General features: G+C 56.5%; 1 protein-coding gene across 1 annotated transcript in view; it reads left to right on the top strand.

Annotated features, from left to right (window-relative positions):
- LOC111145045 (cilia and flagella associated protein 46) overlaps positions 1-24,505 on the top strand; it is a 91,240-nt gene that overhangs the window by 28,677 nt on the left and 38,058 nt on the right. Inside the window, exons 17-31 of the mRNA XM_022499658.1 lie at positions 85-218; positions 1,623-1,835; positions 3,045-3,210; positions 3,519-3,668; positions 4,187-4,294; positions 4,540-4,706; positions 11,861-11,992; positions 12,361-12,523; positions 16,524-16,608; positions 17,863-18,001; positions 18,344-18,527; positions 20,946-21,105; positions 21,300-21,505; positions 22,346-22,510; positions 23,136-23,285. Of these exons, the coding sequence (XP_022355366.1) occupies positions 85-218; positions 1,623-1,835; positions 3,045-3,210; positions 3,519-3,668; positions 4,187-4,294; positions 4,540-4,706; positions 11,861-11,992; positions 12,361-12,523; positions 16,524-16,608; positions 17,863-18,001; positions 18,344-18,527; positions 20,946-21,105; positions 21,300-21,505; positions 22,346-22,510; positions 23,136-23,285 (2,322 nt within the window). The remainder of the gene's footprint in view (positions 1-84; positions 219-1,622; positions 1,836-3,044; positions 3,211-3,518; positions 3,669-4,186; positions 4,295-4,539; positions 4,707-11,860; positions 11,993-12,360; positions 12,524-16,523; positions 16,609-17,862; positions 18,002-18,343; positions 18,528-20,945; positions 21,106-21,299; positions 21,506-22,345; positions 22,511-23,135; positions 23,286-24,505) is intronic.

Here is a 24,505-nt window from a genome sequence, read left to right as displayed (position 1 = left end):
GCCCCCCTCAGGCCTGACTGTGCGTCCCCCCTGGCGCCCGGAGCCCTCGCCTGTGACCGCTCGTGCCGCACGCTTCCTTCGCAGGCCACGGTGCACTTGCTGCGCTCGGAGGGTGTGGAGCTGAACAACCGTCCCCGCCCCCCAGAGGACCTGAGCCAGCACTCGGCCGGCTACACGGTCGAGTCCCCGGAGGACAACGCGCAGTGGATCACGTACCAGTAGGTGGCCCGACGGGGCCCAGGCGACCCCCGCAGCTGCGGGCACGGCTTGGCCACGGAGTGTGGGCTGGGTGGCCGAGGGCGGCAGGGCCCAGACTCGGGGTGTCTGTGCCCAGACCCGGGCCGTTGCTTGTGTTGCGTGACACATGTGGCTCCTCCCGGTCGGTGTGTTACCAGAGACGGGTAGGAGTGCGGAGGGGAGCGGCTCTGCTCACGGGAGGAGCTGTGGTCAGCTCTGCCTATGGCGTCTGGGCCCCAGTCATGGTGCACGTGGACAGGAAGGAACATTTTGTGTACAACAGCCCAGAAGATGTGCCACATGAGCTGCGGCCACAGAAGCATTCGTAGTTCGCGGTGCGGGTTTAACGGTGGTGGGTTTTAGTCACGTTTAATCTAAAGCTGAGTATTCCTGCAAGAGAACGTGTTACCTAGTGGGCGTCCATGCGTCTCGCAGGAGCCGCGACACTTCTCCCTCACTGGGGGGCCGGTGAGCCCCTCCCCCGCAGGTTCCACCCAGTGAACAGACTCCTGTGGAGGGCGGCCCCCGCGTTTAGCGTTCGGAACGTTTGTCTTGGTGTTTGTTACGTGGTCGGCGTCTTTGCCTCAGTCCTGGGGGGTGTCCCACGGAGCACAGCCCAGGGCCCCGTCCTCGGGAGCCTGCTGCCACGTGGCAGGGGCCTCCCTGTGCGGAGGAGGCTCAGTATGCCACGGCCCGGGCCACACCCAACCCACGAATGCTTCTGTGCAGCCCACGTGCTGAGTGGTTTTGACGTATTAAAAGTCTGTGAAGTAAAATAGAGAAAAATGGGCAACAGAGACTCCACGGCTTACAAAGCCTAGGGTACTGGGGCGCCTGGGTGGCTCAGTGGGTTAAGCCGCTGCCTTCGGCTCAGGTCATGATCCCAGGGTCCTGGGATCGAGCCCCGCATCGGGCTCTCTGCTCATCAGGGATCCTGCTTCCCTCTCTCTCTCTCTCTGCCTGCCTCTCTGCCTACTTGTGATTTCTCTCTGTCAAATAAATAAATAAAATCTTAAAAAAAAAAAAAAACAAAGCCTAGGGTACTTGCCATTTGGCCCCTTACCCTAAGGCGTTGGGACCATAGGTCCAAGAGAACGGGCCGTCCCGCAGAGGGCGAGGGGCGGCTGGTGGCCCAGACCGAGGTTTGAGGCAGAGTAGGGGTGTGATTTGGGAACTCAGTGCCGAGGGAGGACGTCCAACTGGGGGACGGGATATGCTGGGCAGAGCAGCGCCCCGGGAGGGAACACGGTGGGTTCCAGCAGGCAGCCCCGGCAGGGGCACCTTTGTGACCCCAGATGCCGCGGGGAGCTGGGCCGTCAGCAGGTGTTGTGTTTGCGTCTGTGACGCCGTCTGAGCAAGGGTTCGGGGGGCTGTGGTGTCCGCAGGACCTGGATTGAGGGTCTGTCGCAGAGTGCCATGAACAGCTGGCTGCGGTCCGCCGAGATCGGACGAGAGCTCCAGGAGGGCTGGATCGTGCAGAACGCGGTGGTCTACGTCCTGAACCACAACTACCACCTCATTGTGGCCGGGAGGCAGAGGGAGCTCGTGGACACCTTGGACCACCTCCTGAGCATTGTCAAGGCCATGGGCCACAGCGGGTAGGTGTGGCCTGTGGATGCTTCATGCACTCCTGACCTCCAGGGCTGTCTCCCTCCTGATGCCCTGAGACTTCGATTCAGGCCTGGCAACTCTGGGGTCACATGTGGGTCTGTTGTGGGGCGGGTGCCCCGAGACCCGCCCCCATGGTCCGTGCCGTCCTTCCAGTGAGCGGCGGGGCTGCGGTTGGCTGGTGGTGGCGGTGATGGGGACACGGGGAAACCTGAGGGCTGCTCAAGCCACCGCAGGCTCTGTCTCCGAGCTGCGCGCCCCGAGCAGAGGCTCACCCCTGCCCCCACAGCGCCCCGTGCAGAATCCCGCCCGCCTCACTGTTTTCCAAACTGAAGGATTTTAAGGAACATTTGCTGAGACCCGAGTCCCCTGGGAGAGTGGACGGAAAGAGCAACTCCATCTAGGAGTCTCGTGCTGGTTTCGGAGAGGGTCGGAGAGGGGTAGGATCTGTGCCTGTGATTTCTTGTCCAGCCGGACGTGAACGAGGAGCTAAAACGAGACACTGGAAAGCATCAGGTCTGGTCAGAGTTTTCTGACGGGGATGACGCTTCCGAACTCTCTTTTCTTGTTGTTGGTTTGGCTTTTGGTTGGAGCAATGAGACGTCAGAGTTTCGCATTGGAGGCTGAGGTAGAGACGTTGCTGTGGGTCCGGACGCGGCAGCATGTGTGGGTTTTTTAAGTGACAAGTGACAAAAGTGGGCCTTGAGACCCAGAGCTGCTCAGCAGGCCCTGGGACGCCCCTCCGACTCGAGCGCCCACTGGGATCCCGTGGACACCCACCTCTCCCCTCTCGGCCGCTCTCCTGCAGATTGCTGTTGTGGACGGGGAGCAGACTTTGAGTCCCTGATTCTTGACACGGGGAGGCCATTTCAACAATTCTAATCTGAGCCACGACTGGGCCGGTTGGACAGATGTCCCAGCCCTGAGGAGCCCACCCACCTGGCATGGGGGGGGCCCTTTCAGTGCGAAGGCCACCTGCAGTGGGGGACTGAAGTGTCTCCAGTGTGGCCCTCGTCATAGCCAGCGTCCCCTGGACGGTCTGAGAACAGCCCGATGGCCTAGGGCTGGAACCATGAGCGCCTGTCGTTTGGTCCCGTGAGATGGGAGCCGGGACTCCTGAGGTGCCCGCGTCTCCTGAGGCCCCACGTCTGCCTCTGTGTGAGCGGCCGCACCCTCACCGCCGGCACGTTGCTTTGCAGACACCCCACCGTGCTGGCCATGCTCTGTAACACACTGGCCCGAGGCCTGATCATTAAGTGGATTCCAGCCCACGTGCCAGAGAAATCGAAAAGACCCGTGCGCTCAAACCTGTTTCACGTCCCACTGGACTCGGTGGCCAGCTCTGAAGTCAGGACCGCCGTGGAGGTAGAAGCACCCCACGCGAGGCCGGGGGACCCGCACCCGTTAGCGGAGGTGACAGGTGGCAGAGCAGCTAGGAGCTGGAAGCAGGGTGCGGGCAAGGAGGGGAACATGCAGAGCCCTGGATGTTCTGGGGACGCTCCGGGCCCCCGGGTGGAGGGGGGTCCGGCCACCAGCGTTGGGACTGGTGTCTGCTTCAGCCATGGATGCGGCCTGACCAGGAGCCACGTCCACTTGTTTTTAAATCATTTGGGTCTTGGCTCGGGCTTCCCTGTAACGTCTGGGCCCGGTGAGCAAGGACCTGTCCGCTTTAGGTCTGCGAGTTTGCCCTGAGCCTGACGGACGGGTCTGTGCCCGAGGAGGTGGTGCCCACCAGTGCCCAGCAGCAGCTCGTCGCCGCCTGGGTGAAGGGGAAGCAGTTGCTGCAGCAGCAGGTCGGGCCGCGGCTGGGCGTGGATGAGCAGGTGCCGTGGCCGTGGGGCGCGGGCCAGGGTCGGGGGTGGGGCGGGGGCTTGAAGGGGCTGGTCCCCATGCGCCCGGACCTGCTGGGTAGGAGCATCCTGCTGAAATTTCCCCCACGGGACAGGGGCGCGTGGGGCGGCCTCCCTCATGCTGTAGAGGAGCCCTGCCCTCTGGGAAGGTCTGTCCCCAGTGAGGTCACTGCTGTGGGCCACAACATCCTGTCTTTAGTTCTGTGGTCTTACCTGGAGGTGCACCCACGCCAGAGGGAGCCACCGAGCTGTGAACCTGAGACTGTGGGAGTGGGGCGGGGGCCTGCAGCCTCTCTTCCCACAGACTCGGACCCTGGGCTGCTGAGCAGTTGGAGCCGCACCCGGCCACGGCCCAGCCCTCCTGCCTGCTGGTGGCTGAACACGGATCTTGGAGAGACCCTCCGGTGGCTCTGGTCGTTGCCGCTGTGCTGCTGTGTCCCGGCGTGTCCCGGCACCCCTGGGCTGAAGATGCTTATGCTTCCTTCCCCCAGAGTCCCAACGAGGACATCAACTCAGTGATGCAGGTCCTCGTCGCTCTGGAGATGTACTCCTGCAACGGGCTGGGCCTCATGGACTTCACCGTGCCCCCCCTGGCCCAGGTAGGAGTCCCCTGACCCGAGGCCGCTCATTGGAACCTGTGGCTCCAACGTGGAGCCAGGGTCAGGGGCCTCGCCTGAGGGGCAGACTGGTGCCCCGGGGTGTGACCCTGTCCTTGCCACAGCACTCTACACCGGGGTGCGGGGCACCCGGTTTGGGCCCGTGTGGGAGCTCCCCCCAGTGCCTCCTCGCGCTCGGTGCCGGGCACATAGCCGTGCTCACGGACGTGCCTTCCCCTGCCCTGAAGCTGGTGAGGATGGCGTCCGAGTGCAGCTGGTCCGACCCGCTGGTGGAGCTGCAGACGCTGACGCGGCTCACACACTTCGCCCACGCGGCGCACGACTACGAGCTCACCATGCTCTGCTCGCAGAAGGCCACCCAGATGGGCATCAGACACCTGCGGGCGTGCGACCCGTGAGTGCCCTCCTGACCTGACTCGCTGTCCCGGTGACGCTCATTTCCCGGTGGCTGGGGGGGCAGGGACGTCCCGTGGAGCCTCCGTGTCGCACGTCAGCGTGCGGGGCCAAGGAGCAAGGCCGGCGGGGCTCACCGAGCGAGACACCCACCCCTTGCCAGCCTCAGCAGCTGCGACGTGAGGGGCACAGAGGCAGGAAGGGGCTTCCGGCTGCGTCATGTGCTGCGCGATGGACCCAGAGCTCTGACTGGGTCCCTGACTGGGTCCCTGAGTAGGCCACAGGCTGACAGCGGTCCCTGCCGGCGCTGGCCACAGCCCCCAGGCCTTCCCGCCCCGTGAGTGCGAGCTGCCTCACGCCGCTGCGGGGTGAAAGCTTCTGCGGTGAGGACGGGTTTCCTTGAGGTTCTTTTCAGGCTCTTTTCTGGGAATGATGAAATCACGGACCCAAGCGCATGAAGACAGTCGTGGTGGCCAAGCAGCCATTCTGGCATTCCGAGGCCAAGCCCCAGCCGCGCCTGAGAGCTACGCATCCCCGGGCTTGGACTGCGTCCCTGTCGTGGGCTGCCCACTGCCGCAGGCCGTTGGGAGCCGTCTGTCCCACACACCAAATTCCGGGGACGGGGACGGGGACGCGTCTGCCAGAGGTCAGCTGCTCCACGGCCCTCGTCAGTCACGCCTGATGCACGTTTGGGGCCACAGGTGAAAGCCACCGAGACGTCTGCATGACGCCGGCCAGCCCGTGGCCAGGGCCTCAGTACGGGGCTGGCACAGTGCGCCCGAGGGCCCTGCGGCACTGCCTCACTCCCTCCCCGGAGCGGCTCTCTGCTAGGCACCACGGCTCCCACGTTGATGGGAGAAACTGAGGCAGGTCGAGGGTGATTCATGGGCCCTGCCGGCAGGCGCAGAGCCGGGATGGGGCCCCAGCGTCTGGCTCTACAAGCCCACGCTCCTAGAGACCACTGGCGCCGCCTCTCGGACGTGAGCACGGCACCCTCTCTGTGAGCAGGAGCGCGCTGGCAAGTTCCAGAAGTCAGCCGTGGTCCCTGTGAGTGTGCGTCCCCAAGACGGGCGCCGCGCAGGGTGACTGATGGGACTTCCCGGAATGCGGGGCAGCTGGGGGCAGGAGAGGCCCCCCTCCCATGAGGCAACTCCAAGGGCCTGGGCCCAAGGAACAAGGTCTGATTCTGGAAAGTCCTGGGAAAACCATCTGAATTGGACTAGGAACCCTCGTATCTGGTTAGTTCACATAGTTTCCCCCAGAATCAGACGTCGTGGGGGCAGCTCCCGTTCTGAGAACCCGCCGCCCCGCAAACAGAAGACAGGCTCACACACTCCAGCCGCTGACTTTCCATTCTACCCCTACCCTGGGGGTGGCCACAGCGTGGTGACCGGGTTGGGACAGCCTAGGCCCCCAGGACCTGCCCTCCTCAGATGGGACGGCAGAGGCCTGGTGTGGGGAAGGGGCAGGTCGAGGCAGGAGACCCAACGTGAAGAGGAGCTCTGACCACACAGGGGCACAGGAAGCTCGCTCCTGGGGCAGCCAGCGGGGGACGGGGTAGACACACGGGGACCAAGGGACGGTCTCAGGCCCTACGGCTTGAGGGCTGCAAGGAGACTCCGCCCACACTGGCTCCTGGGTGGCCTCCACGGAGCACCTGGCTGCCTACAGGACGTGGGGCCCCAGGAGGGCCCATCCAGCAGCAGGTGGGCCAAAGCCCTGTCCCGAGAGCTCCCCAGCATCATCCTAGCCACAGGCTTGAAGAGAGAGAGTTACTGGGATGCACAATCGCACGATGGTCGGAGGAGAACATCGAGAAAAACCTTCTGGCACACCGGGAAGGTGCAGCGCTTGGAGCTAACGCACAGCATTGCTGTGGGACGGGAGCTGCACAGGATTGAGCTCTGCTGGGCACAAGCTCGGTTCAGAAGAAGTGTGAGGAAATGTCATGGGAGATACATGAAAATGGACAGACATACAGAAAATGTGACAGAAGCCGGAAGACACGTGGGGAGTTTAACTTTCGGAACCGTAGCAGGAGCAGAGCGTGCCCTTGAGAAAGAAGTTTGAGATGGGCAGACACCCTACATCGTGAATGGCCCTGCCACCCACGAGCAGCAGGGCAGAGAAGAGACCCTCGCGTGTGGCCCCTGTGGACACGCCGAGTCACCACCGACAGTGTCCAACAAGGTTGCAGGAGACAGAAGGGCTGCAGGCTTCTGAGAACCCATCAATGGAAGGTGGAGGAAAAAATGGAGCTTTCTAGGTGGAAATAATTTTAAAAACCTAGAATTCTAACTCATCCAAACTTTCAGTCAAGTCTGGGTATGGAAAGCCATTTTTAGATGGGCAGAGACCTAGAATATACATGTGCCACACACCTGTTTTTAGAAAGTTCCTTGAAGGATATGCTCCAGAAAAACAAGGGAATAAACCAAAAAAGAAAAATGTGGGATGTTGGAAATAATAGTTTCAACCCAGAAAAGTTGTCAAGCTGTGCTGGCAGCTGAGAGAGCCACCTGTGTAAAGGACGGCGGGACAGAGGCGGCCCGGCGAGTCGGGGCAGTGAAGACGGGGACCTGACGTGTTGTGCCACAGGAAAATAATACAATGGAGAAAAGCGAGTTGGAAACTCCAGAAGACACAAGAGTCGTACACAGCTTGACTCCTCGGTGGAAAACATTTGCGTTATCATGGTGTTCACTGATATTTTAGTTTTAGGACTAACGTTTTGACAAAGGAAACCTCTTTGTGGTTATCAGGTCTGACAATACAAAAGTAGAAGTCCTGACGATACACTTTAGCAGGGCAGGGGAGTATCTGGAAGGGAGGAGAATGGCTGTGGTAACGTCCTTGCTTGAGAAGGTGAGCGGTCGGGGGTCACCAGCTCAGGGTCCATGAGACCTGGAGCTGGTGTAACATTTTAAGGTACAAAGATGATGAATAGGGGAATTAAAGTCATGCTATAATCAACGATACTCCTAAGTTGGGAAGAGGGCAAAGGGGGGGTCTGAGTGACTTAAGCTCCCATGGATGGCTGTCAGAGCTCCACAGGGAACGTGTGACGTCGGTCCGCTGGGCAGCAAGTGAGAGGCGAGGGTCCGGAGACCAGCATGTGCCTGCTGGCGGCCAGGGCTAGGTATGTCGCAGTCATTCCCTCCGGGGAGCAGCCCTGGGAGCCAGGTAGGAGGCCCTTCTTCCCAGCCATGTGCAGGTGCCACCTGGATAGAAATTCAGAAGTTGTTTTGAAAAGAGACACTGCGGAGACGTTGTAGGAGTTGGTTTGGGTGAGCTGCTGCCTTGGTCCTCCTGCCGTGGGGCTAAAACGTCCTTCGCTGCTGGTGAAGGCTGGTCAGGAGGACGCGGCCAGGTAATGAAGGACATGGGCCCTGGCTTTGCCATTCTGCATCAGTGATTTTTAAATTGAGTTTTACCTTAAAATGACAAATCTTTTACTAAGATAAAAATTAGCTTCCAAAAACTCATTTGTAGAACGTCGCTGCCCTCTAGTGGTAGCTGGTGTCACTGCGCCCTGTGGACTTGCCTGCCCAGCCGCTGGGTTTGACGGCGGTTCTGACGGCAGGTCCAAGCACACGCGGTGCTGGCCGTGTCTGGGCGCGGTACTGGGCGCTAGGCGGCTGGAGAGAGAGACGGGAGCGCCGCGGTTCTGTGAGAGGTGCCACACTTGTAATGATCTTTCTGGTCACTCAGAGCACTGGACCCTGAACCTGGGCAGGATCCGTGGTCACACTCAGCCACACGGCGTGCACTGCAGATAGCTCATTTGTTTTACTTACACATATTTCAAATTTTTGTGCTAATTTTTCCATTTTGCTATTACTTGAAGAAACTGTGGGATTGGTCACAGAGTAATTTTATAAGAGCACTTACATTGAAGAGTAAATGTAATTTTTAGTTCTTAATGAAAAATTTCAGTTGCTAATCAACTCCTATTTTTACCTCCAAGTGTTCAATTACTAGAATAATTTTCACATTCACACTATCAATGTAAACGAATATACATTAATGAGACATTTCATGTGGATCCCTAAAATAGACAGAAAATAGATTAAAAGGAAGTAGTCTAAGAGTATTTGGGACATTTCTACTTTGTTCAGCATTTTTATTTAACATAATCATCAATGTTGGGTCTTTATATAAATTTGAAAGTCCCTTTTCTACCATTTCTGGCCATGGTATAGTAACAGATATTATAGTCTTGTTCTGTGAAAAAAACAAAACAAAACAAAACTGTAAGACTTAACAAAATACATGAAGTAATCATTTTTGGGCACTGGACAACAGATGGTCCAAAGCAGAAACTTTTGCAGGAGGGAACATAAAAGTGGGCTGGCTCCACATTCACACTTGCTCTCTGCCAGGTGGGGTTGCAGGGCTGGCCTAGCCAGCGCTGAGGAGTGGATCCCAGACAGAAGACATACTGGAGTGAAACAGGGATCCGTGCAGGGGGCTGCCTGGGCAGCAGGCATTTGCAGGGTGTGATGTGAGGGAGGAGGTTCCTGGACAGAGCACGTGTGCTCACAGGCACTGACATGTGGGCTCTAAGATCAAGAGAGATGGTGGAATTGACCAATAAGGGTCAGGGGGGGCTTCACTGAACTTGCCAGGCATTCATAGAGATCACACCTTAAGAATAGGGCTATAAGGGCTACTGTAGACTTGCCCTAAAAAGCCTCCCTCAGATCTTGAGAAGATAAGCGGAACTGCCACTAGATTAACTGCCCGTCAGAAGAAAACCCAGCCTTCCTTTTAAGGAAGGCAACACCACCCACACTCTCACCAGTGTACTCTCAACAATATAGCCCTTAAGTGTCCAACATAAGATAAAAAATTACTAGACACATGGGAAAATGAGAAAATGTCCTTCCATACCGGGAGAAAACACAGTCAATAGAATAGAAACAGATGCCTGTGTGGCTCAGTGGGGTTAAGCATCTGTTTTCAGGGCCGGGGACTGAGCCCCACATTGGGCTACCTGCTCAGTGGGAAGTCTGCTCCTCTGTCTCTCTCTGCCTCTCTCCCCTGTTCTTGCCCACATTTTCTCTCTCTGAAATAAAAATAGATCTTTACAAAATTGACTAGAAACAGTCAACAGACCCAGATATGACACAAATTTTGGAATTAGCAGACAACAAATTTAAAATTTAAAACAACTATTATAAATATAAGAATGTATTTTTAGTGGAAAAACTAGTGTACAAGGGGGGAATTTCAACAAAGAAATGAAAAATGTTATGAACTAAGTGGAAACTCTAGGACTGACGAATATAGTCTCTGCAAACATTGCTGGGAGAGCTTAGTGTCCAAACACTGAGGAAGTGGTAGTAGCTCTGACAGCAGGTCAACACAGCACTGAAGCTAAAGCACAGGGAGAAAAGACAAAAAAGCAAAGTGAACACCACTTTAGCAGGACGCAGGGCAGAATCAAGCGGCCCAACACACACCTAATGGGAGTCTCAGGACAGAGGCAAGAAAGGGAGGCAGAAATATATGTACTTACATTTTCTCAAATTCAGTTAAAAACATCAACCCAGAGATCCAAGACTTTCAATGACCCCAGGCAGGATCAACACACAGAAAACCACACCATGTTCACTGTAGTCAGATTGCTGCAGACCAAAGGTAACGAGAAATCATTAGAAAGGAGTCAGAAGGCAAACAGATGCGCTACGTACAGGAAAGCAAGGTCAAAACTGCAGACTTCTCTGCAGAGACAATGCAGACTGCCTAACGCTTTAAATGCTAAAAAACAAAACAAAACAAACAACAACAACAACAAAATCACAGAAAAAAACCCCCAAAACCTGTCAATCTAGAATTCCATGTCCAAGAATAGCCTTCAGGAAATGAACTCAAAATCAAGATGTTTTAAGATAAACTAAAGGTAAAATAATCCATTGCTAGAAGAGATGCCAAAAGGAATTCTTCAGGCTAAAGGAAGACGATAGCAGGTGGAAAGTTGGCCCAAGAAGCCGCGGAGAGCACCGTAGTGGTGAAAGTGTGAGCAAACGTGAAAGGCTCCCACCTTCAGTTCGTCAGTCCTTTAAAGGACACTTGCCTGTTTAAAACCAAAGTACATTGAATTGTGGGATTATTAAATAAATGTAGAAGTAAGATGCATGACCACGATAGCACAAACAATAGGAATGAGGTACACGGAAGTTTACTGTTCAGAGTTTGGACGTCACCCGTGAAATGATAAGATGTTAATTCAAGACAGACTGTGACTAGTTAAGAATGTATGTTGTGATCTCTAGAGCAAGTCCCTAAAAATAATTAAAAAGTATAACTAAAATCCAATAGAGGAGATAAAATGGAATGCCAAAAAAATATTCAATTAACCCAAAAAAGTGGAGGAAAGGAAGAACATATGGGACGAAAGGACAGCAAAGCAAAGTGGAAGATTCCACCCCAACTGCATCCACGCATCCACTAAATGTAAGCAGACGAGCTCTCCAGTTAAACTGCAAGGTTCACCCCACTGGATCCAATAAGACAGACCCAACTAGAAGCTGTTTTCAGAGACACTTCAAAAATAGACTCAGGTGGCCCATGGAGGGAGTCTACCTGGGATCCAGTATATTTCTCTTAGAATAAATCCAGTACCCCCCTAAGTGGAGTTTCAGGGATTTGTTCCCCTCCAGCACTGGACAGGGGGTGACCTCTGAGTGTATGTGGTGTTGTATGTGCACAACCCACAGTCTGGCTAAGATAGGAAACCTTGAGGAAGAAGGGATCCCACAGCATTCTTGACGTTGCTTTGAGTTGAAACCGTATAGGACTGGGCTCTCAGCACACAGTGGACTGCCCCTGGGACCAGACACACTGGGGCACACGGGATGGGGCCCATGACTCTGGGTGGCACTTGGCCATCCTACAAGGGCAGGTCCCAGCAGACAGGCTTGTCGTGCTCACTCACTGCTGCTGCACGACAGAGACATGAGTGAGTCATTTCAACACCAGTTCATGATTCTTTGTCAAGGTTCCGTGGGTTGACCGGATTCAGCTAGTGAGCTATGGCTTAGGGACTTTCATGAGTTTCCTGTGGATGCCCCCAGGGCTCGTTCGCCTTCCTGCAGAGCACCTGTCTCCCCTGAAGGCCGTCCTGCATTTGAGGCCCTTCTCTGTCTCCAGGGTGGAGACTGAACTGGTGGCGGAGATGCTGAGCGCCACAGCCTGCGTCCAGGGCAGGAGCATCATGGAGAACCTGAAGGGGAGAAAGCAGCTGCGCCTGGCGGCCGCCAAGGCCTTCATAGAGAGTGCCAAGTACGCCGGGCGCGCTCCGGGCTGGTGGTGTGGGGTGCACGCTGCGCGTGGGCGACGAGTGGCGACTGCAGTGCCACGAGCTGACGAGCACGATGCTCAGTGGGGACTGCCGCTGAGGCCGGCTCTCCCTTGGTGGCCCGTGGCCAGGGCTATCTCACCCTTTGTGGTGACACCTACCCCCCCACCCACTTGGGCATGAGCAGGTCCCCACAGGCCGTGTGGCCATCGGAGGGAGGGAGCGCCCGTACGGAGGGCTATTTCACGGCACCCAAGTCCTCCACCTCCCCTGTAAATCCGGGAGCCTCACGGGTTGCTGCTGCACTGTCCATCCCTGTCTACACCTGGCCAGGTCAGGAATTCCCTTTCAGGTTTGGGGGCATTGCAAGGAGCAGCGCCCTGGTGATGGTGGCCGTGAGGCACTACTGGAACACCTGGCTTCCGTTCCTGTCCTCCGCAGCCAGCAGGAGGACAACCAAGAACGTCCTACAGCGGATCATCTGCATCATCAACAAGACAGAAGCGAAAAAGCAGGTGTGCTGTGTGGGGCCACGGCGGGGCAGGTCTCTCCCAGAAAGGGTGGGCAAGATCCCAAGGAAAGGCAGACCCCAGGGAGCTCTTGAAACCGGGAACGTGAAGGCCAGCGGAGTGGGGGCCCGAAGGACAAGGGCATTTCCAAAATCCCAGCTGGGCAAAACCCCACCCCTCGCTCCCTCCTCCCCTAGAGAACACTGACCCGTACCCAGAAAACTCCAGCAGGAGAGAGGAAGGGACGGAGGAGGTTGGAACAGAGCAGGAGGCTCAGACAGTTGAGGAAAACCACAGAAGAGCCGGCGTCCTGGCCTGGCTCCACCCCATGCCCACCCCATCACCAGCATGGGCGGCCTTGGTAAATGCATCGTCCCTGTGTGGCTCCCTCTGTCCACCAGCCCCTCAGGCTGGCAGAGCTGGGCCCAGACCCAGTTTGAGAGGGTGTGTGCAGGTCAGTGAGGACTGTCCCACTCACCTGCTGACCACGAGTGTCCTCTGCCCATCCTGGAGACTCCCAGCCCTAGGACTCGGCTCCCCACAGGGCTTCCAGCACCTTTCCTGTCTGCCAGGGAAGCCACACTCCTACCTGTAAACCCGCAGTTTTCAGCGGGATCCTTCCGAAACGAAGGCCTGCAGGTCCAAGTCGTTGGCAGACAGAGGTCCGTGCTCAGACCACGCAGGAGCCCATGATCACAGCTTCTTGAGCCCTCAGTCCAGGGCCCAGCGATGCCTCCAAGGCCAGCGGACAGACAGGCTCTGGGAGGTTTGGCGGGGACCAAAGTCAGAACGGAAGTCAGATGTTTAACTGACTGAGCCCCCCAGGGGCCCCTGTACCTCATTGTGGTTTTGATTTGATTTTTCTCTTACAACTAAGGATAGAGCATCTTTTCATATGCTTATTTTGGCTATCTGCATATTTTCTTTGGGAAAGTCTTTTCAAGTTCCTTGCCCTTTTTTGAATTGGTTTGTTTTTTGTTGAGTTGTAAAGAGTTCTCTGCACATTCTGGATATTAATCCCTTATCAGACATAAGATTTGCAGATTTTTTTCCCCATTTGTTTGACTGCCTTTTCACTCCCTTGGTGGTATCTTTTGACGCACAGAGGTTCTTAATTTTGATGAAATTCAAATATTTTTTTTCTTTTTGCCTATGTTTTGGTGTCACATCCACGGAGCCATTGTCAAATCTAATGTCATGAAGAATTTTTCCAGTGTTTTCTTCTAAGAGTTTTATAGCTTCGCCTCTTGTGTTCAGGATTTCCCCCCACCTGAGTTAATTTTGGTATATGCTATAAAGCAGGGGGACAGCTTTGTTCCATCCTGTGTGAAAATCCCATGTCCCAGCACCAGTTGTTGAAAAGGTGGTTCTTTTCCCATTGAGTGATCTTGGCGTCCTTGTCAAAACTCATTTCACCATTTACGGAAGAGTGTACTTCTGGGGTCTTTCTTCTATTCCACTGGTCTGTGTGTCTGTCGTAATGCCAGGGCCACACTGATTTGACAACTGTAGCTTTGTGAAAAATTTCGGAGGCAGGAGCTAGGAGCCTTGCAAGTTTATTAATCCTTTTTGAGATTGTTGTGGCTACTTGGGGCCTCCTTGCAATTCCACATGAATTTGAGGATTGGCTTTTCCATTTCTTCTAAAAACGGTGTTGGAGTTTTGAGGTGGGTGTGTTGAATCTTTAGATCACTTTGGGTAATACGTACAGTTGAACATGTTAAAGCCTTTCTATCCATGAACATGGATGTTTTCCCATTCATATAGGTCTTCCTTAGTTTCTTTCAGGGATGTTTTCATCGTTTTTGGCAGATACGTCTTTTACCTCTTTGGAAGTATTTAATTCCTTTAGGTGCTAGTATAAATGAATTTGCTTTCTGTCTTAGCTCTGGTTGCTGTAACAACACACTGCATGACTGGCGGCTTACCCAACAGAAGTTTGTGTTGTGTTCTTCTGGAGTCTGGAATTCTGAGACCAGGGAACCAGCGTGGCCCGGTTCTGGTGAAGGCCCTCTTCTGTCTTGCATCCATCTGCCTTCTTGCTGTGTCCTCCACTGGGGGCAATGTGGGGACAGAGCAAGATCTCTTCTGTCTCATCTTATGGTCTTATGAGGACCCTTCCCCTCATGACCTCATCTAATCCTAATTACCCCCCAAATAGCAGCACAATGGGGACGAAGACTTCTACACGTGAATGCGGTAGTGGTGGGGGACACAAGTAAGTGCACAGCACGTTCCTAGTTTCCTTTCTGGATTGTTAGTTGCTGGTAAATAGAAAAACCACAAACTGTTATATTGTGTCCTACAGGTTTTCTAAGTTGACTTATTAGCTCTAATGATTTTCTTGGGAACTTTTTGGGATTCTTCTATATATAGGATCATATCATCTGTGAATGGAGAGAGTTTCACCTCTTCTTTCCATTTGGGAAACCTTTTATTCTTTTTCTTGTCTTGTTACTCTGGCTGGAATTCCAGTAGAATTTTGAACAGCAGCAGGGAAAGCATCTTCATCTCTTTCCTGGTCTTAGGGGAGGCATTTCAGTTGCTCACCACGGAGCACAACGTCAGCTGTGGGGTTTGATAAATACCCTTCATGTGTTCAGAAATGTTCCCATCTTTCCCAGTTTTCTGAGATTTTATGAGAAGCTGTTGGATTTTGTCTAATGCCTTTCTCCATCAGTTGAGATGATCATGGAGTTTTTCTCCTTCGTTCTATTAACGTGATGTCTTACATTGATTGATGTTACGTGGAAGCACTCTCGTACTCCTGGGATGAACCCCACGTGGTCATGGATTTGATTTGCTAAATTTTGTTGAGGACTTTTCCCTCATCTAAATTCCTAATGGGTATTGGTCTATGATTTTTCTAGCTGTGTGTTTGTCTAGATTGCTCTCAAGGTAATGGTGTCAGAATCACTTTGGAAGTATTTCTTCCACTTTAGTGTTTGAAAAGTTGAGGAGGATTATTGTCGATTGTGTAGACATTTGGTAGAATCCAACCACAAGCCATTGGGTCCGGGACTTTTCTTTTTTGGGTGGTTTCTGATGATTGGTTCAGTTGTTACTTGTGTACATCTGTTGAGATTTTCCATTTCTTGTGGAGTCAGTGTAGGCAATGTGCATGTTCCAAGGTATTTGCCTGTTTCCTCCAGTCTTGTAGTTGGTTGGTGCGCGCTAGCCCACAGGGTCTCCTAGAACCCTTCTTATCTCTCCAGGGCTGGTGTTGAAATTCCCACGTTCACTTCTGAGTTTAGTTATTCGTGTCTTCTTTTTCTCCTTGCTGGTCTGCTAAAGGTTTGTCAATTTACTCGATCTTTTCGTTGATTTTCTCTGTTACTTTTCCAACCTCTGTTTTGTCGATTACTTTATTCTACCTGCCTTTATCACCACCTACCTTCTGCTGGCTTTGGGTCTAGTTTGTTCTTTTTCTAGTTCCTTCAGGTGGAAAGTCCGGTTGTTCACTTGACATCTTTCTTCTTTTTCCATGTAGGCCTTTGCAGCTGTAAACTTGCCTCTGAGCGCTGCGTTTGCATCTCCTACGAGTCATTTGTGTTTGTTTAGAGCACGCACAAGCAGGCAGGGACAGAGAGAATCCTAAGAAGACTCCCTGCTGAGCATGGAGCCTGACCTGGGGCTCTATCCCAGGACCCTGAGATCAGGACGGAGCCAAAACCGAACAGTCAGACTCTCAACTGACTGGGCCACCCAGGCATCCTTCTTAATAAGCTTTTTCTAATGTGCTTTTGATCCCACTGATTTCAGTCTCTAAAATGGATTTGGACACTTCATGTCATTGGAAAAGCTGCTGTGTTGGGGGTGGTCTCTGTGTACGGGCTCATGGGCTGGGAGATTCTTCTCCTGGGTGAAATGTGACTTCGCTTTTCATGACTTAGTATTTCAGAAATTTAGTTGCAATTTCTGTAATTAGGTACTGAGCCAAATAAACCTCAAAACGGTGAAAGAGTAACTCACAACTTCCTGTATGTGCGTCTCGTTTCGACTACAGGGAAAAGGGAAAGTGCTGCTTCTTCACCAGTGGCCTACGGCGGACTCCCACAGCGGAGGGATGACAGAAGGTCACTTTCTCCCAGGTTTGTAGACACAAGACAGACACGGCCACAGGCCCGAGGAGAGGCAAGTGCTCCGAGCCGTGAATTCCGGCAGCCTTGCATGAAGCCTGCTTAATCCGGACGGAGACCACAGGGAGTGTCGGCTCCTCACTTGGGGTGTGATGGGCAACAACCTCATGGAGCCCCCATGGTGTGCTCAAGGACACCAACTAGGGGCCCTGTCCTGGATGCCCTGGGGTCAGGGCCCGCTCGCTCAGCCTAGTGGCTGCTGTGGGACCCAGCCCCTGGGATACCCGGCAGACTGGTCACAGTCTTGCACTTCCACACAAGGCGGAGATGTTGTCTTGCAAAACCAAACCAAAACACAAACTGAACTAGGACGTAAAAACATATTTAAGAATTCATGTTTAATTCTGCTGAGAAAAATAATCATCCGTATATCTGGCAGTATCTGCTGGGGAGTGTAAATGCTGGGGACAGTCTCCGGTCCCCGAGAACTTCAGGTCTGTCGGAGAGAGAAACTTGATTTAAAATAATGAACGAAAAGTAGGACCACGTGTTACTGACTTCGGAGCACTGAGCCCTGACTGTTCCCACAGGCTCCGGCCGAAGAGCGCACCGGGGCTCCTGGCGTGGACGGAAGAGACGCGGGGCACAGGGCAGGACCCCCAGCCCCTCAGGCCTGAAAGGATAGGCAGGAGCAGCCCTTGTGGCCCAGTCCCAGAAGCTGACCAGCATCTCGGTCCCGCTGCTGGGTGTGGGCGGCAGGGACCCTGCATACTGAGAGCCCCGCGCTGGCCGTGCAGAGGCCACGGGGGCGCACAGGTCCCACTCAGTGGGTGCTGGCGCCAGCAGTGTCCCCGGCCATGGCCTTCGTCTGCTCCGGGGCCCACCATGCAAACAGAGCCCCCGCGGGTCCTGCACCCACGGCGGGGCCTCTGCTCAGGTGGGACCCCGGGGTGCGGAAGCTAGGGCGCGCCCTGGGGTGTGCGGTGGCAAGTCCACAGGACAGTTTTATCTCCGTCCCTCCGCAGGCCGCTTCCACACCTAAGGGCGCGGTCCCGGCAGCCTGATCTGTAGAGCCGCAGAGGAGGGACCCCAGCAGGACCTGGGGTGGGGGGGGCGCAGAGTCCGAGCTCAGCGGGGGCAGGCGGCGCTCAGGAGGCACCTGCGGGCGGAGGAAGCTCCGTGGGGCTCAGCGAGGCCGACTGGGCTTGGTGGTGGGGCCCCGGGCCGCCCAGCCTGGCCCCCGCACACCAGCCCCTCCCGCCGCAGGTGCCGAGGACGACCTGACGCTACGCGCTGCGCTCTACGGGCTGCTGTTCCACTGCCACGCGGACCACGGAGACTGGGAGGGCGGCCTCAAGGTGCTGGACGAGGCCGTGCAGGTGCTGCCGCGGACGGCCCACCGCCTGTGAGCGCTCCTCCGCGGCCCTCCCCCGCCCCCTTCCTTCCCCTCCCCCGCCCCCTCCCCTCCCCTCCCCTCCCCTCTCCTTTCCCTCCCCTCCTCTCCTCCCCTCCTCCCTTCTCACCCCCCCCCTCCTCGGCTCTGGCTCTGCCGCCTTCCCAAGTCCGCTCTCTTTCCCCAGCCGAAGGGAAATCAGCTGCACACAGATGCCGAGGAACTGGGCTCTGTTGTTTGTCTTTTGTCTTTGTCATTAGGAAAAGGGACACGAATTCCTTAGTTTCAGATGCATCATCTATATTTAATTGTTTTTCTTTCAAGCACTAATTTTTCTCTTTTGCTTTTTTTAAGCTTGATTTTTAAACATATGGTCATTGTGAAAGCCAGACTTGGCCAGAACTTCACAATGGAAATCCAGAAGTTCAAGGACGAGAGGGAAGATTATCAGGCACACATGTGGCGCCGTCTGGCCTGGAACTCAAGGAGCGCGTCCGGGCAGCTGATCTGCCACCACAACGCCATCCGGGCCCTGCAGGTCTGACCGGGGCTTCGGGGCTTCGGGTGCTTGCGACTCAGCTTCTGGGGTAGAGACGTGACCCGTGGTGGGAGGCTGAGCCCCTCCTCGTCCAGCAGAGGAGTTGAGGGAGGGCGTGTGCCCTTCTGATGAGTCAAGGGCGCCTGACAGACCACTCTCTTCTATCGCACCTTCCCAGCGTGGAGGAACGCAGCTGGCGGGTGGGGCGTCCTGTTCTGCAGGGGAGTCCACCCGAGGAGGGGACGCCCGAGGCTGGACTGGGCTGCGGAGGGAGCAGGGCTCTGCAACCTTCTGAGACTCCCCATGCCAACAAGAACGGAGCAGACTGGGAGTGACACGGGGGCAGAATCGGGGGAGGGGAGGTGCCTGGTGCAGAGCAGGTGGGACTCAGGGAAGGACGAGGAAGCCCTGGCAGGGGGGGACTGAGGTTGTCCTGAAGACGCTCCCCAGCCCCAAATACCTGTTCCAGAGAGCATCTCTCGTGTCTCTCTCGTGGAGCACGTCCTGCTGGGAGGGTTCTCCACTGAGCCAGGGTCCCGGGGTGGGGCGACTCTCGGGAAGGAGTTAACTGGGACGGGTCAGGACACTGCTCTGTGTGGTCAAAGCTGAGTGGTCGGTGAAGACCAAGGTCCCCATCCCGTTCACCGGGGCCAGGCAGCGTGGCCCCCACTACTTCAGAGAGAGGCACCAGCCTTCTTGCAAAGGCTGTCCATCCCCACTGGCCCCAAGTCCCCTCCTCCCGTGCTCCCTGTTCCTCAGGGGTACGAGATGTTTTTAGTAATTCACAAGGTCACACAGCCATCACCACAGTCAACGGTACAATATTTCATCGCCACCCAGAAACCCCGTAGGTCTGTTCTCACTGTCCTTCCCACCCACCGCCAACCCCAGTGAGCCACCAGTCCACTGTCTGCCTGTAAAGGTTTTTCTGTCTGGACATGCCATGCAAGTGCAGTTGCACAAGGTGTGTCCGCTGTGACCGGCTTCTTCCACGCAGCGTAAGGTGTCCAGACCTCATGTGTGAGGCCGTGTGCGTGCTTTCGCCTGCTCAGGGCTGCTGCTCTCCCATCACACGGGTGTCTGTGTTCTTCCCGTGGGGACACACGGTCACGTTTCTCTTAGGCTCTGCCCGAGCAGCGTAACTGCGGGGCCCCGCGGGGTCTCCCCACCTAACCTTCCAGGAGTGCTTTCCCACCAGCTGGGTGAGGGCTCCAGTCTCTCCATGCCCGGGTGACACTGTCACCTGGCCGCCTGGTTCTAGCATCCTGGCGGCGACGGAGCGATCTCATTGCATTTCCCGGGTGACTGATGCATGCATTTTCATACATGTATTGGCCATTTGTCTATCCTTTTTGGAAAAATGTCTGTTCTGATGCTTTGCCCAAGTTTTCATTTGGTTCTTCTTATCGTTGAGCTATAGGACTTCCTCGTGCATCCCGGGCGCGACCCCTGATCACATAAAAGATTTGTAAACTTTTTCTCTCCTTCCGTGTATTCTTTTTTTCAGCCTCCCCCCCCCCCGCACTTACTGAGTGGGGTGGCGGGGGCTCAGGGCCCGGCTTCCCTCCATCCACAAGCCTTCCTCCCTGATGATCTCAGCCAGGCTCCTAGGCTGAACGCCCCCTCCCCGCTGAGTCGCCTCACAGCTTAGTGTTGAGCCTGGACCCCTCTCCCCTCGCCTCCCACGCCCCGCTGCCCGCCCGCCCGCGCCCCTTCCCTCTCACGATGCGTCCGCCCAACACCTGAAGTCAAACTCCTGCTCCTCGGCGCCCCCCTCCTCCTCCCTGCCTTTCCCGCCCCACGAATGACAGTGCCCCCTCCACTCGCTGGGGGTCAGGCATGGGGCATGGGGCACAGCAGGCGGGAGGCAGAGGGGCCACTGGCCGGGCTGGCTCTGCTCTGGGAGGGTGGGGGCAGCTCCACTGCCGCGTGCCGTGGTTTGTGACCTAGTCTGTGCACGGGCCGGGCCTCGGGCTGGGCTCTGGGGCTGCCCGAGGGATGGAGCAGCGTCTTCCCTGGCTCTGCAGCTTTGCTGAACCACAGAACCATCCAGAGCGTGCCTCCCATACAGGTTTGAAGGCCCCTCTGAGGAAACAAAGCCGCTCACGGACCAAAGACAGCCCGACTGAGGAGGCGGGGCGGGGGGGTCGGGAGGGGCAGGTGGGCACAGGCCGGGAACTGGAGGACCCGGAGAGACTGTGCCAGGCTTTGGTCTTGGGACAAAACTATGAGCGACAGAAAGGTTCTAACGAGTGTGGGCGGCAGATGTCCTGCTCGCGGGTCCCGCCGCGTGGAGGCGGGGTGAGGGCCCACCACTGGCTTCCAGAAAAGGAAGCAGCGGACGCTGCCCTTCTCAGCGTTTGGGATGCTGAGTGGTAAGCGCGTGTCTCTTCTGTCTTTTTTTGCTTCGTCCCAAAGAAACCAGAGAATGAGTGGCAGAAAGTTGAGTACATCCTGGAGCTCAGCGAATGGCTGTACTACAAGCAGTTTCCTATGGAAGACGTGATTTTCCACCTGAAGTGGGCGGTCGACATCCTGATGCTGATCACCCCGGCCAGGGACACACCTGAGGGGGCAGGTGAGGGTGCGGTCTGCTCTGATTCGGGGCCGGCCCGGTGTGGACGTGTCCTCGCGGCCTCTGCTGGGACCTGCTGCCGGGGCAGGAGCCCTGGGACAGTATCCCTGAGGCCGGCCCGGCCCCTGATGGCAGAGGATGCCTTCTAGAAGGGCCTGGTCAGGACGGCTCATGGCTGGGGCACCCCTGTGTTGCAGAGGAGCCACTGTCCACTCAGGAAGCCCCAGAAAGCATGGTGTCCAAGGACATGGGGACAGTCCCTGTGGAGAAGCTCCGGAACGTGAGACAGCTGGAGGCGCTGGCTCGGGCCTACACCCTGCTGGCGCTGATGGTGTCCCCGAGTGCCGCGGGCTACGAGGAATATTGCCTCCTGGCCTACATGTGCCTCAGGCGTATCTGGCAGGTGAGGCGCCAGGCTGCTCGCGCCCCGTCCCCGGCTCTTGGCAGGAGCCGACACCTCCCCTGCAGCCCACGGGCCTCGCCAGCTGGTGCAACGCACAGACAACAGCCTTGCTCCACTGCAGTGGCCAGGGACACTCTTCCCTGCAACGCGCCACCACCCCGGCCCATCCGCCGCAAAGTACCCCAGGGCAACGGTGTGGGGGGGGACAGCCAGCCCATGCTTGCCTCTGCCTACCCCTCAGCACTCTGGCACTCTGCTTCCAGAACCTTCTTCTGTGCATCCCCCGTCCCCACCATCTCTTTACAGGGCCCTCCCAGGGCAGCTCTTGGAGCTTCTGGTTCTCGAGGACATTTGAGGGCAATGCCCCTGACCCTCCCAGCAATGTGCCTGGGGGACAGTGGGACTGTCACCCCTTGGCAGTGGGAAGAATGAGACAGACTGAGAAGGCATCCTTGGTCTTCAAGATGCCCCAGCCCACTCTCCCACCATCCACAAAACAAGGATTCTTTAACACTTCTTTTAGGAGAACAGCTAAAATTTCTACGTGTTCTCGATTAGAGACGTGAACTCACTTCATGGAGGTGACAGGCACTCCTTGGAGGTCAGCTCTGTGTCCCCACTGGTCCAGCATCCTGGAGACTGCAGTGTCCCATCCACTGAGGGACACTATAGTCCCCTGTGTTTGGGGCAGGCTCATTGGTGTGGCCCTGGTGCCCGAGTAGACACCAGGTTGCCCCTCAGAGCCGTAGGACCACTAGCCGCCCCTCAGATCTGAGCAGGTGCAGGAACGTGTGCACAGCTGCTCTTAACGGTGCAAATCCGGATTTCATTTTTCCGCAGGTGTCTTTATTAACAGCAGGAAAAGCAATTTCAGAAAGTAAAATTCTAGAAGCAACAGTCAGCTCACCTTTGTTATTGCCTAAGAAAGAGAAGGAGAAGAAGAAGGGGAAGGAAAAAGAGAAGGAGAAGGACAAGGACAGAGAGAAGAGCAGAGACCCCAAGCAGGTACTGCACACACATTCGAGTGTGGGACGTGTCTGGGACGTGTCTGGGCCCCCCAACAGCAGAAGGCCAGGGCCACAGACTGGGTCCACGTGGCTGGGCCTGGACACACCCAGGCTGTGGGGCCTGACGAACCCCCTGTTCCTCAGTGTCCTCTTCCATAAAGTGGAGGACACCCCCGGGCTGTTAGGAGGGTGACCCAGGACGCGTGTCTCCTCTCTGGTCGCAGGCGTGTGGGTGGGAGGCCGGCTCTCTGGAGCAGAGGGGAAGCGCCAGCATCCCGGGGTGGCCGTGCAGAGCTGGCCTCCCCCTGGGCTCCGGCACCACGTCCTCCGAGCGCAGGGTGGCAGGCGCTGGCTCCCCGGGAAGACTCTGGCCGTGCACACGGCCAACAGCGTCCGCTTTGCGCTCTCGCAAGTGATGTCAGAGTGCGTTCGGCTGTGACAGTGAACGTGGCTGTGGTGTGGGTCACAGGGAGGGTGGCCACGAGCAGGGGTGCCATCGGGGCGGGGGGGGCCCAGATCCAGGCAGCGCTGGGCCCCCGAAGGCAGCGCCCTCTCCGGGTTCAGCCCCCGCCGGCTCAGGCTGTGCGGGGTTCCGAAGCGAGTCCCGCCTTCCTGCTTCTCAGCAGCAAACCACCACCGCGGCCAAACAGCTCCAAGACGCGCCGGCCAGCGTGGAAGAGTGGGCTTCCTACTGCTGCCCCGAAGGAGTGGTGTCGCTGTTCAGACACGATAACAGCGACTTTACCATTAACCCGTCAAGCATCCGGAAGCCGGTAAGGCGACTTTGAGGGGCGGGTGCCGGCCGGCGTCCCGAACCCCAACTCCCCACACTGTAGCCGTTGTGTCATGAAGTACATCCAGAAAGAGGGCACGTAAGCAGGGCCTGGCCTCGTGCCTCGTTGAGGACGCACCTGTGCGTGGCCTCCCAGGCCTCCGCCGTCCTGGCCGCCACCGTCCCTAGGCGACCGCCAGTGTCGGTGGGAAGCACGTGCTCCCTCTCGTCGTGCGGTGCCCTCCTCGCCGGGAGCGCGCCCAGATGTGGAAACGCCACCAGTGGCCCTGTCTGTGGCTGCTGTGGTGGCGAGCGCGGCCGTCCCCCGTCTCCGGCTCCGACTCCGGGCCCACCTGGGTAACCCCACGGAAACGCTCCGTCTCTGGGTTTCCGCCTGCTATGCTGGCAAGGAAGCCGTGTGCTGTGAGGTCCCAGGGGTTAGACCCGATGACCTGGGACCTTCATTGCCCAGCGCCTTCCTCCCGTCTTTTGTGCTTAACAACGTGGGAATCGTCCGTGTATCCCTCCTGTGTTTGGAATCGCTCGCGCCGTCTCATCCGTGTCTCCGTCACCTGTTGGCTTTCTCAGCCGTGGAGCCATCCCATGGCCCCCGGACTAGACCACAGTCCGCTTGTCCACGCGACACTGGGTGACACTCATGTTGTCTCCAGTCGGTAGCTTCACACGTGAAGCTGCTGTGAGTGTTCCAGACGGCACCCGTGGCCGTGGAGCATGGGTTTGGACGACCAGGTCACCTCTGGCCAAGCGGCCTTCCGAGGTGGCTGAGCCAGCGCCACGCCCCCTGCAGCGGGTGGGAGGGCCATCGTCCACGCCGTGCCGGCCTCGCGTGGTTCCCCTTCCTACCTGGGCCGTCCAGAGGAAGCATGGCCGCACCTCACTCTGTCCTCTGGCCCTCGGATGTCGTCTCTGTGGCCTTTCCAGTCTGTTGCCCACAATTTACTAAGGTTTCTGTCTCTTTCTTACTGATCTGAGGGAATCCTTAACCTTCTCTGGAAACCACACTCTGACAGTGTACGGAGGGCGTATCACCTTTCCCTCTTCGTGGGCTCCCCTGAGGTCTTCTTGTGACTCGAGATTCCACGTTCGTGTGATAAAATTAGAGATCTGCTCCTTTGTCACTAGGACATCGTGGGTCGCACTGTTCCCCTCTCCAGAGGTCGTGAAGGTACTTGTTTACAGCGTCTTCCGAAAGCTTTCTGG

The sequence above is a fragment of the Enhydra lutris genome, unplaced genomic scaffold (assembly GCF_002288905.1).
Source record: "Enhydra lutris kenyoni isolate GAN:26980312 unplaced genomic scaffold, ASM228890v2 scaffoldscaffold12, whole genome shotgun sequence".
Taxonomy (NCBI): Eukaryota; Metazoa; Chordata; class Mammalia; order Carnivora; family Mustelidae; genus Enhydra; species Enhydra lutris.
Note: the sequence above shows the minus strand (reverse complement) of the source record. Positions and strands in the feature narration are given on the sequence as shown.